Source organism: Mus pahari, chromosome 14 (assembly GCF_900095145.1).
Source record: "Mus pahari chromosome 14, PAHARI_EIJ_v1.1, whole genome shotgun sequence".
Classification (NCBI taxonomy): Eukaryota; Metazoa; Chordata; class Mammalia; order Rodentia; family Muridae; genus Mus; species Mus pahari.
The window spans coordinates 87,418,744-87,430,843 of NC_034603.1; the positions used below are offsets into that span (position 1 = coordinate 87,418,744).

The 12,100-nt window shown below is 58.7% G+C and overlaps 1 protein-coding gene across 4 annotated transcripts in view; it reads left to right on the plus strand.

Moving 5' to 3' along the window:
- Positions 1-12,100, plus strand: part of Bahcc1 (BAH domain and coiled-coil containing 1) — a 60,832-nt gene that overhangs the window by 44,475 nt on the left and 4,257 nt on the right. For all 4 annotated transcript variants that reach the window (XR_003845132.1, XM_029545797.1, XM_021213662.2 and 1 more), the window contains exons 12-26: positions 2,739-2,938; positions 3,059-3,195; positions 3,771-3,899; positions 5,796-5,910; positions 6,737-7,025; positions 7,634-7,816; positions 7,897-8,198; positions 8,368-8,475; positions 8,559-8,730; positions 8,813-8,927; positions 9,027-9,102; positions 9,241-9,349; positions 9,926-10,042; positions 10,215-10,391; positions 10,546-11,723. Coding sequence is in view for 3 of the 4 variants with exons in the window: in XM_029545797.1 (XP_029401657.1) it covers positions 2,739-2,938; positions 3,059-3,195; positions 3,771-3,899; positions 5,796-5,910; positions 6,737-7,025; positions 7,634-7,816; positions 7,897-8,198; positions 8,368-8,475; positions 8,559-8,730; positions 8,813-8,927; positions 9,027-9,102; positions 9,241-9,349; positions 9,926-10,042; positions 10,215-10,391; positions 10,546-11,723 (3,407 nt within the window). In the remaining variant the exon portion in view is untranslated. The remainder of the gene's footprint in view (positions 1-2,738; positions 2,939-3,058; positions 3,196-3,770; positions 3,900-5,795; positions 5,911-6,736; positions 7,026-7,633; positions 7,817-7,896; positions 8,199-8,367; positions 8,476-8,558; positions 8,731-8,812; positions 8,928-9,026; positions 9,103-9,240; positions 9,350-9,925; positions 10,043-10,214; positions 10,392-10,545; positions 11,724-12,100) is intronic.

A 12,100-nucleotide genomic window follows, 5' to 3' on the forward strand; every position in this document is an offset into this window, starting at 1 on the left:
GCCTGCCTCTGCCTCCCGAGTTCTGGGATTAAAGGCGTGCACCACCACGCCCGGCTGGGACAAGAGTTCTTAAGTTCACCCAGCCAACCACCTAAAGGCGGTAAGATAAGTGTAATAGGATGAGAGCACTCTGATCGTCAGGAAGACCCCGCACGGCTCCTCACTGCCCAGGGAAACAGCACCTTCCCTTGTGGCTGCAGAGGAAATCCCTCACTGAGGAGTACCCTAGCTAGCCAGCATGCACCAGAGTATTTGTAGAAAGAACTAGCCAAACCTTCGGGCTCAGCCTGTTTTCCTCATGCGTAAAGCTCCAAGGCCCTTGTTCTCAGCTAGGGGCTGAGGTGTAGCCTGGCCTCAGACCTACCAGGGCAAGAGTCATGAGGAAGGTGGATGGGCAGTGCCAGGAAATACAGACTGGAGGAACTGGCACTCTGCTCTGTAGAGAAGAAGAGACCCAGGAACCCTGGCTAGATCCCTGCTGGAGCCTCACTTGAGTAATGTGGACTCCCAGGATTAAGGCTGAGCGACCAGGGCCTCCCGTATGAAGGTTATGCAGTAGCGTGGAGGGAACTCACAGGCCACTAGTCAGATGCTGGGCCCTGTTTGCACATGCTGCACGCACTGCACAACTGGGTATGTTGGCAAGACCGGAGCCCATTTGTTGACTGACTGCCTTTAGAGTGTGTGTGTTGGGGGTGGGGGAGGGCATTGTATAACCAACCAGGTGTGGGTGTTGTGGCTGACAACCCATGCCTTGCCCACCATACCCGGCCTCGAAGTGGCCGATTCTAAGCCCCTGCTGTAACAGTAGTCTTACGAGGCATAGCTGCTGTGGCTGAAGTCAGCCGGATCAGCTTCTTCCACCAAACCATCTGAGAAAGAGACAAATGGGAAGCGTAGGTACAGAGCCAGCTGCTAGCACCAGAATAAAAGGGAGACCCTTGGGTAGCCCAGGCCTGGCAGAGCCGTCGGTGCCAAGTGCAGACCTCAGAGCTACCAGCAGCAAAGGAAGGGCTCATATGTGACCTAGGTTTACCGCGGGCCTTCCCTCCTGATACAAAGTCTGCCTTCTTCCTAAGGAGAAAGCCAGGCTTCTGCTCTCTCATTGCTAGGGGCCTAAACCTGGGTCTCCCAGGTAGAGATCTTGGCTAGAGAAAAAAGAGAGAGAAAGAGAGAGAGAGAGAGAGAGAGAGAGAGAGAGAGAGAGAGAGAGAGAGAAAGAGAAATTAAGAAATTATGCCCAAAAGTTTGAGCATTTGCCAGCTGCACCTCCAGGCACCTCCTGGCATTGCAGAAGTGACCTGTGAGGGGCTTTTCCTGAGCCCTCCAGCTGGGCCCTGTGTTGGGCATCCCCGTTGCCTCCTGTACTTGACATAGGTAACAGCCATTACTCAGAAGGACCTAATGCACTTCATTCAATGCTTTCTCCTCCTGTGGAGATTCAGACAGTGCATTTTTGTTAGGTCCTCCGGCACACCTTTGTTTCCTGGTGTCGGTGGCTCACAGTCCCTCTTACCTGCCCCTTGGTGGTGCAGCACTGTGGCGCTGTGGAGGCCTCATTTCCCACCAGTCCATTGATACCCCACCGTGCACTGATATCCTAACCTTGTTGCCCTTCCTGGATTTGGAGCCTTTGCAGCTCCAGTGGCCCGTGTCCTCCGGCACACCTTTGTTTCCTGGTGTCGATGGCTCACAGTCCCTCTTACCTGCCCCTTGGTGGTGCAGCACTGTGGCGCTGTGGAGGCCTCATTTCCCACCAGTCCATTGATACCCCACCGTGCACTGATATCCTAACCTTGTTGCCCTTCCTGGATTTGGAGCCTTTGCAGCTCCAGTGGCCCGTTGCTGTCACTATTCTGATAACTAAGCTGCTTGGGTTCGGATGGTGGAGCCCTTGAGCCATCCCTGTGTACTCTCCATCTGTCCCCTGTCACTCCTGGAGCACTTCCTTGCTTTCCAGAGTCATCTTGCAGTCCTTGGCCTCAGTTGTCTTGATTTCCTTCCAGTGGAGAATGGTGTCAGTTCTTGACCAGAGCAATAGGGTGCCCATTGCCATGGGGTCGGTGGGTGGGTTGTCGCTGTTCCAGGGTTTCTAAGAGGATACCATGACTTCCACTCAACCCCACTGGGCTCCACTGATCCCTCTTAGATGCCCTTGCGGGATCAACTGAGTTGTCCGCAGTCTTTGATGGTTTCTCTGCTCCAGGCCTCTTTCCTGAATCCATGCTACCCTCTGCTGGCCTGAGCTCTGGCCCCATGTTGAGCCAACCCTTGCTGTCCTGTCCAGGTTCTCCTTCTGTGGTTCTCGACCCCCGTAGCTGCCTAGACAATACACATGCTGGTGGGAGAGTGGATGGACTGTAGGGTAGATGGGTCGTGGGTAGCTTCTTGTGACTGTAAGTTGGTCTCTAGAGCACAGCTCAGTGCGTGGGCCTAGGATTTGGGAAGCATTGGTGCCTAATTCTGTACTTGGTTCATGACCTCAGCATCTTCCATCTGCTTGATCCCCAGTGTCTGAAGGAGTGGGCATACACTTGCAGGCGTCGACATGACAGGCCTGCATGACACACTTGCCCTGCGCTGTGGCCTGGGGTGGATCTCCCCAGCTGTATCCTGGCAGGCAGGCTGGCCATTCCTTATAGCTTGATTCCTCCCTTGGTTCTCACAGCCCGAGGCTGGGTCTGTGCCGTGCCTCTTGGGAGGGGGCAGTGAGTGACCCATACCTCTCCCTCCGGCAGAGGATGAGGATGTGCTGGCCTTCAACCTGCAGCACCTGGCCACACTGGCCACAGCCTGGTCCCTGGTGGAGGCTGCTAACCTGGACAGCCCAGTCACTTCACTGCAGGCCCCAGCTGCTGACCCAGACAGAGGCCCCAGGCTCACCCCCAGAATGCAGATCCTGCAGCGCAAGGACACCTGGGCCCCCAAAACCAAGCCTGTAAGTAAGAACACTGCCCAGCCACTTCCAGATGAGAAGACCTCTCTGCATGCCCGGGCTGCTTCCCACCACACCACACTGGGGCTTACAGTACTCGGGTTCCTGAACTCTCGCACACAGGTATGTCCCCTGAAGGCTGCCATCGACCGGCTGGACACGCAGGAAGTGGAGATGCGCATGCAGCTGGCAGAGCTGCAGAGGCGCTACAAGGAGAAGCAGCGGGAGCTGGCTCGCCTGCAGCGCAGGCATGACCATGAGTATGACGCTCGGGGAGGGGGTAGCACCCTTGGTCCCTACCAACTCGGCATACGGGGAGGCGCTGCAGGGAAGATACTGGGCCCTGTGCCACCTTGTAGGCAGGGGCTGTGCAGGAGCATCCCGGAGTCTGGGCCCTGCGTGGCACTCGGGGTGAAGCCTGGGTGGGGGGGAAGATGTGGTCATTCAGCAGAGGGCAGCACAAGGTGGTAGAGCAAGGGGCAGTGGTGGCTGAAGCAGCTATGGGTGTGACTGAGGAGGACTTGGAACCCATGGGGTAGCTGGGACCTGCTGCAGGAGCGGAGGAAACCTGCTCAGTTGCATGAGGGACAACGTGGGCCTCCCGACCAATGTGGACAAGGCAGTTAGATCCCAGGGGAGAGCAGGAAACAGTGTTGTCCACTTAGAGCTCCAGATCTTGGCCAGCAGGAACCTAGTTGAGCCCGACTTCAACCTGACGGCCATTACACTCCGAGAGCACTACTGACCGACCCCAACATTCCTCTGCAGGGCGATGCCCTCTAGGCCTGCGGTGGAGAGTTTTGAGGTTTCTTAACATCCTTTCTGTGTCCCCTAGGAGAGAGGAGAGCTCACGGAGCCCTGCACGGCGGGGGCCTGGCCGGCCAAGAAAACGTAAACACTCAAGCTCGCTGCCCGCTCTGCGTCCCGGGGGCCAGCTTGCCAGAAGTGATGGCAAGAAAGCCAAGTGAGTCTGGACGCCATGCGGGTGGAGGTGGGAGTCACAGTTCCCCTCTGGCTTTAGGAACTGCTGGCTCCCTGCACACAACATCTGAAGGCCTAGTGTGTTCCCTACCAAAACCTGAGGCCATGACACATGTCCAGCAGACAGAGAGCCCTCCCTGTCCGAGACTGGCACGACCCAGTACAGACGTCCTCTCTCCGTGCCTGGCTATCGGTATCAGCGCCGCCACAGCCTAGGCTTGGCCGCACCAATGCTGGGAACCTGGCCGTGGCTAAGGTGGTGGCATCACCCCACCGGCCAGCCCTGGCCCCTTGCATGCAGGGCGGCGTTGCGTAAAAGGCTCTTTATCTGCACTGTATAAAGTCGTTGGTCACGCTGCGCTGCTGCTCACGGCTGCCGCGCGATGTTATTATCCATTACCCGCCCGGCGCAGTCGTTGGCGCACTCCCGGGCCGGGTATAATTGTCCTTCTCGGCTACAAATTGCCTCTCCCGGCAGGCCCATTTGCATAAATCCTCCGAGCTCCTCCAAACACGATTGGCGAGCACGCGTGTGCACAGCATCAATCCTGATGATTTGGTAATAATAGTTAAATCGGCACTAAACGGTTCCTTCAATTAAGACAGAGGCAAAAAATTAATCTCAGGGCTTTATGTCACAAAACATTAGCAAACGCAGAGAAGGTTATGGGGTGGGGGAGTTTGTGTGGGCTACAGGCAACAGAGGAGATTCACCATATGGCCGGGGGGCCTCACCAAGATGTCCTGTTACCCTACCCAAGCCAGGTGTCACCCAGCAGGGAGCATAGGGGGTCCCTTTGAGAACCTGTCTGAAGCCTTGGAGCTTCTAAGCAGGATAGGGCCATTGGAAGTTGGGGTCCAGTGGGCATTGGAAAACCTTCTAGGTGGCAGTGATAGACTCCCCAGACCTCGCTCTCTGCCTCTGGCCAGCTCTGGCCACGTTGCCCATGTTGGACTCTATCCTAGATCCCAGCAAGTAAGCTTAATCCTGTAGCCAAGTCACCTATGACCCAGAGAACTCAGAGGCCTTAGGGTAGGGAAGGATCCACTGCCACAGCCCTCTCTTTCCAAAGAGTAGGTCTCCTGACCTCCTCCCAGCTTCGGCTCCTGTCCAGGCTCTCCAACTGTGTTCCAGAACCCAGCGAGGGCAGCAGGCCTTGGGCCTGGAGGCTGGGCCTCCTCCATGCAGGAAGTGGGGCCCGGAAAGGTGGCAGGAAGCTGGGGTCAAGGAGGCCCCTAGAGCTGCAGGGGCTTCCTGCCTGGCCTTCCCTGCCTTCAGAGGTCCAGCCTTCTTGTTGGACAGGACGGTAGAGAGCAGTGTCTAGCCATATGAGGTCAGGGCCAAGCCAGGCCCCTGGTCCCTGTCTGCCACTCATTTTCACGAGCAGCCAGTTTCCTTCTGTCTCTGGGAGGGCAAACAGCCCCTGGTTAGCTGTGGGCAAACAGGCAGTGGTGGTTTCCTCACGGGGCGGGGATACTAGGAAGGAAATGAAATCATACATTGAACACACTGGGGTGTCTGGGAGACATGTCTGCCCACATGGCATGAGAGCAGAGGGGTGGGGTGGGGGGGTCAGGCAGGATCCCTCTTGCTGTTTCCTCTGAAGCTGCCTGACCATATTGACCCCTGACCCAACTACCAGCCTAGATGAGATAGCTCACCCTGGAACGGGGTGAAGCTGGAGAAGTCAGGATTTGAGAGCCCCAGGGACCACCGGGAGCTGGTAAAACAGCTCAGGACTGGTCCGACGCCCCCAGGGCCTGCTCTTAACCAGCCAGACAGGAGGCTGTGTCCTGCAGGAGGTCTGCCCCTCAGTGACTGTAGGAGGGGGCCTGATGTCCAGGCCCTGCCTCTGTACCAACCACGGCCTTCCCCTAGGGCTGTTCGTGCAAGCCTAAGTCTGCTGTGTGCTGAGCTACGAGGTGACGAGCCCCCAAGGAAGCGAAGCAAACTAGGAAAGAGTCCTTACACTGGCCTGCAGTCCGTCTCCTCGGTGCGTCTCCAGGCCTCCACCCTCACCCTCGCCCTCACCCTCCGTGAGATGTTAGAAACGGGTACCGGGTGTTAGGCTCGGGTGAGCCAGCCAGGGTTTGGTGAGCTTTGGATACCTTGGTTAAAGGAAATGATGTCACATATTGGCAGGTATAGAAACCAGGGGCTGTTGCCTCCAGCACACTGGACATAGAGTGTGGCTGGTTCTCTTAGTGTACTGAAGATGGGGAGTCCACAGCCTAAACACCCGCTCTGAAGACCATGTCTGCAGTGCCCGGGGGAATCCTGGGTCCCTTACACTTTTCTCATTCTCCAAGGTCCCAGACCTATTGTTACCTCATCTGTCCCCTTCCACGTCAGAAGGCTGTATTCTTGCTAGCTTGATTTAGGCATGGTTTGGTGGTGGTGGTTTCGGCCTCCATTGCTCCCTGACTATCTAGAACTTGCTCTGTAGGTCAGGCTGTCCTTGACCGTGCAGCCTCCTCCTATCTCTGCACTGTAGGCATAGGTGGGTTAGTGTGCCTAGGGAACTCTTCTTTTGAATCTTTCTATTTCACAAAAGCAAACAGCATATACCCATGAGATACAGCACCTCTCGCTCCTGGGCCCCTACCCGTTCTACCATATGAAGTGGGCGGAGGGGCGCTGAGTAGATGGGCTGGTGTTTGCTCTAGTAGGCAGCCAAGGCCAGGTGTCCTCAGAGCCCTTTTCAAGACAAGTCCTCAGAGGTGCTGTTTTCTGGGTCCCACCATGACAGAGGAGACCCACAGGCCCTGGGCTAAGGAGGGGCCCTGCCTGTGGATGGCACGTTCACATCTCATTCACAGGAGAAGGTGCGGTGCAAGAAGACCTGTGGCCGGGCCGAGTTGTCATCCTCGGTGGCCCACAAGGTGGCCCAGCTGAAGCCAAAGGTCAAGAGCAAGGGGCTGCCTGCCGGCCTCGGGGCCTTCCAGTGCAAAGAGGCTGCCCCAGGTGGGCGCATCCAGAAGAAGCTCTCTAGAGCCAAGAGCGGCATGGTGTCCGGGGCGGCGCGGCATCCACACCCCGACGGGGACGGTGGCAGGGAGATGCACAAGTTCCAAGCCCAACCCGCAGTGGCTGTGGCACATGAGGCAGGCAAGTTGGCCGTGTGAGTGACTGGAGTCTGGGCCTCGGTCACCTGGGGGCTGAAGGTCGGGTACGCAGGGGTCAGAGCCGCCAGATCCGAGTGAAGTCTGTGAAGTGGATGGATCCAGGGACAACTTTTTGAGAGAGGTTGGGAAGGACTTTGTCCCCAGGCCAGAGCTGACAACACTCCCTTCTCAGGGCACACCCCTCCCCAGCCCCGCCCTGCAGCCGCATCCGGCAGGTTGGTGGGGTATCTCTTCCTTCCCCAGCAGACAAGTCCAGAGAGGCAGCCTGGAAAAATAGACGCTTCCTCCCTCGGAGCCCCTCTTCCCGAGGCTGAGAGGAAATACTTTGGGGGCAGGAAGCAAGGGCCAGCTGGGCCGGAGAATACGGAAAGAGGGAGGGACTCCCCAGGGAGAAGCTCAGTTCTGCAGGGTGGGGCTGCAAGAGAGAAGACCCTGGTCCCCACCCCCTGCCAAACACTCTTAGGGTACCGCTTGGTACCCCACCCCTGAGCAGCCCAGAAGATGATAGTATCTTCATTGGCCACACTCCCTAGGTCCACCCCAAATAGCCATGTCCGACACCAGTCACCGAGTCCTCTCTGCTGTTCTCAGGCAGCGGCTATGACAGTGAGGACTGCCAGGCACTCCTGGGGACAGAGGCGGCTCCCAGGGAGCCTGGGCTGGTGTTGCACCCAGGGGCTGGTGTGGCAGTGCTGGGACCCTCACCTTCCTCCGTGGTCAAGATGGAAGCCAACCAGAAGGCCAAGAAGAAAAAGGAGAGGCAGAGCTTGCTAGGTAACTGAGAAACCGGATCAGGGTGGGAACAGGGGCCTGTGTCACCTGGGTCCCGGTGACCGCTTGCCTCCCTCCCACAGGGGCCTGCCGCCTGTCCAGCCCCGAGGGCGAGGTTAAGATCAAGAGACGAACGGTAAAGACCAAGGTGGGCGCGAAGCTGGAGCGGGTGCCAGGGCGGCGGCCCCCGGGTGCACCAGGCAAGAAGAAGGCCAAGGGCAAGGCAAAAACTGGCCTGCGTACAGAGCCGGGGACTGCCACCAGCAGAGATGCCCTCTTCAGTCCCTCCCGGACCTTTGCCTGCCGAGAGGAGGGCAGCAAACTTGCCAGTGAGCGCCTCAAGAGAGCCACCCGCAAGAGCGCCATGTTGCAGCCAGTCCTGAGGGTAGGTTACCGGTCAAGTAGATGTCAGAGCGGTCAGTGGGCATCCCGAGGAGAAGGACACAGCCTCCTCCTCCTCCCCCACTCAACTCTGAACCCCGAGTCCCAGTCCGTGCTGGCCAGGAAGGCATTCCGATCCTCATTGCCGCTCTCTGTCCACCCTTCTTGACCAGCGGAAGAATGGGGCCTTGTCCATCGCTCTGTCAGCCCGCAACGCCAAGGCCATCCTGGGAAAGAGCAGGAAGCTGACGAAGGTGAAGAGAGAGGCTGTCGGCAAGCAGGTAGCAGCCCTCCCAGGCCGGAGCCTAGTGGGGGTCCGGACCCCCCCCCCAGCCTCCTCCTCTGACCCCTGTGGTCCATCCAGGGCCAGGGACGAGCGGTGAGCCGGCTGCTGGAGAGCTTCGCTGTGGAGGATGACTTTGAGTTTGACGACGATGAGGACGACGACAGCAGCTTCTCGGAGGAGGAGGAGGAGGAGGAGGAAGAAGAGGAGGAAGCTGGCGTACAGCTCAGCGCAGAGCAGAGCGCCGCCCTGGGTAAGGAAGAGACGGCAGCTGCCCGAGGAGGGAATGGTGGGTGGGTGGACCCGGGGCCCAGGACTGATGTTTTCCCCTACAGCACGGTCCTGCACCATCCACAAGGAGGACCTGCAGGATGGACTGCCCGTCCTGATCCCAAAGGAGGACAGTCTGCTGTATGCGGGCAGTGTCAGGACCCTGCAACCCCCCGACATGTGAGCCCAGGGCCTGGGTGGGAGGGGCACACGCTGGCCGTGACATGTGGGGCAGCGGGAGTCCTGCGGGAACCTCACACGCCCCTACGACGCCCTCAGCTACAGCATCGTCATTGAGGGAGAGAGAGGCAACCGTCAGCGTATCTACTCGCTGGAGCAGCTGCTGCAGGAGGCGGTAAGCGTGGCCCCCATGCCTGGCCCAAACAAGCCTGGTGGCTTTCCCCACTACCGGGAGGACCCTGGCCTGGCTCTATGCTGAACCCTGTGGCCAGACCCAACTGTTCACAGGCTACCGCTCCGCGGCTCCCTGCAGGTTCTTGATGTCCGGCCACAGTCCAGTCGGTACCTTCCACCTGGTACCCGGGTCTGCGCCTACTGGAGTCAGAAGTCCCGGTGTCTATATCCAGGCAATGTGGTTCGAGGTGAGCATGCTCGAGGCCGGGACTAGGGCTGAGGCCTCTCTGTGACCTTTAGAGTTCTTACCCACAGTCCAGCTGTCCTGCAGGGTGGAGGAAGACGAGACTTGGGTCTGCCCTAAGTGAGACCAGTAAGATCAATTCACTGGCAGTCCTGAGGAAGTCGGGGGCAGGGGGGAGCATGAGAGCATGCCCAGAATCCCGTGCCTGCGTTGTGTGAAGTATCCATCCCAGCATACCCGGACAGAACAGCCATGTAGGGCCCTCGGGGTGGGAAGACTAAATAAAGGTCTACAGATGGATAGGTAGATAGGAAGGAGTCTATTGGACACTTCTGGGAAGAGATGCAGAGCAATGTCTTTCCTCAGGGTATGTGTGAAGGGAAGCTAGGGCGTGTGTCTGCTTGTATGTGGGGCCAGTGGAGAGAATACCAGGCAGCCAAGGGGAGCCATGTTGGTTTATCAGGCTGCCAGTGTAGTAAGGTTGCAGAAACACCCTGTTCAGCACCCCTGTTGTCCTCCTGCCCTCCCCTGGCTTCTGGTGAGCTGGGCTGACACCTACTCGGGACACGCCCCATTGCAGGTGCTTCAAGCGATGAGGAAGACCTGGACTCTGTGGTGGTAGAGTTTGATGACGGAGACACGGGCCACATAGCTGTCTCTAACATCAGGCTGCTGCCTCCGGACTTCAAGATCCAGTGTGAGCACCCCAGGAATATGTAACCTAAGGGTGGGGCTCCCCCTGCCTGTAACGGCTCCCAGAAGCCCCTCCTACTTCGGCCTCACCAAACTGGAGATGTTCCCAGTGTTCCACAAAGGGCAGTAGCTACCTACCAACAGGCCCGTGGTGAGCCGCTCTGTCCACTCCACAGGTACAGAGCCTTCGCCAGCCCTGTTGGTGTCCAGCAGCTGCAGGAGGACCAAAAAAGCAGCCAATGAGGGCCACCCGCCCAGCGAAGCCCCCACACCCAGCCTGTCCCCTAAAGTGCCGGATGGCCCTGAAACTTCTAAGACCCCTGGGAAGAAATCTGGCAGCAAAGACAAAGCTGGTATTTGCAGAGCTGTTGAGAACTGGGAAGGGAGGGCCCCTGGGGGTGTGGTCACTGGGAGGCGCATGGGGCCTGCTGGGGTCAGGGAGGGGTGAGTGGAGACAGCTGGGTGGGCCCAGCAGGTACAGCTGACCCTACCTGGCTTCCCCCCCAGGCAAAGTCGACCTCCTAACCTCAGGTGCCAAGTCCCCCACGGGGGCCTCAGACCACTTCCTAGGCCGCAGAGGCAGCTCCCTGCTGAGCTGGTCAGCAGTGGCTCAGACCAAGCGGAAAGCGGTGGCTGCGGCGGCAGCGGCAGGTGGCAAAGGGCCGGGGGTACTGCAGAACCTCTTCCAGCTCAACGGAAGCACCAAGAAGCTGCGGGCCCGGGACACCCTGTTTCCCATGCATAGCATGGCTGCCCCTGTGTTCGGTAACAGCTTCCGAGCCGACTCCTTCAGCAGCCTGGCGAGTTCCTACACACCCTTCCTTGGAGGGGCTGGGGCAGGCCTTCCTGGAGGAGCCCACAAGCTGCTTCGGGCTAAGAAGGCTGAGCGGGCAGAAGTAGAAAAGGCCGGGAGGCGGCGGGCAGGCGGCGAGTTTCTGGTTAAACTGGACCATGAGGGTGTGACCTCTCCCAAGAACAAAAACTGCAAGGCCCTGCTCATGAGCGACAAGGACTTTGGACCCAAGCTGGGGCGACCTCTTGGCAGCCCCAGTTACGCACACCCAGCCCTCATCGGCAAGGACAAGAAGGGTCGGGCGCCTGTGCATCCGCTACCCATGGGACTGGCGCTGCGCAAGTACCCACTGCCCTGTGACAGTGACTGCCCCAGCTCCTACTCCGATGAGGACGAGGATGGGCCGGGGCTGGCCACTGGTGTTCCATCCCGATTCCTCACCCGCCTATCCATGTCGTCGTCGTCCTCTGGCTCGTCCACATCCTCTTCCTCAGGCTCCGTATCCACGTCCAGCCTCTGTTCCTCAGACAACGAGGACTCGTCTTACAGCTCAGATGACGAGGACCCCGCCCTGCTGCTGCAGACCTGTCTCACCCGCCCTGTGCCCGCCCTCCTGGCCCCACCCGAAGCCCTGCGTTCTAAGGGTAGCAGCCCCCACGCGCACACCCACGCCCAGCGCTGCTTCCTGTCCAGGGCTGGGGTGGCTGGCGCAGGTGCAGGGGCTGGCCCCAGTGGTGGCAAATCCAAGTTCAAGCGCAAGGAGGCCCTGAGCTTCTCCAAAGCCAAAGAGCTTTCTCGGAGGCAACGGCTGCCCTCCGTAGAAAACCGGCCAAAGATCTCAGCCTTCCTGCCTGCCCGGCAGCTCTGGAAGTGGTCGGGAAACCCCACGCAGGTAGGTGGCCTATCTCCCAGCACCCACATAGGGCAGCTCACAACTGTCCCTAACTCTAGCTATGGGGGATCTGCACATACGCATAGTTTTTGTTGTTCTTTGGGTTTGTTGGCGGTGGTTTGGCTTTTGTTGGTTAAGGTTTTTCCCCCACTATAGGGTTTCTCTGTGTAACCCAGGCTGCCCTGGAGCTTGCTCTGTACACCAGGCTGGCCTCGAAGTCGGATCCATCTTTCTCCGTCTCCTGAACTTTGTCTGTTTTTTAAAGATCTATTTATTTCAAGCCGGGTGTGGTGGCGCACGCCTTTAATCCCAGCACTTGGGAGGCAGAGGCAGGCGGATTTCTGAGTTCGAGGCCAGCCTGGTCTACAGAGTGAGTT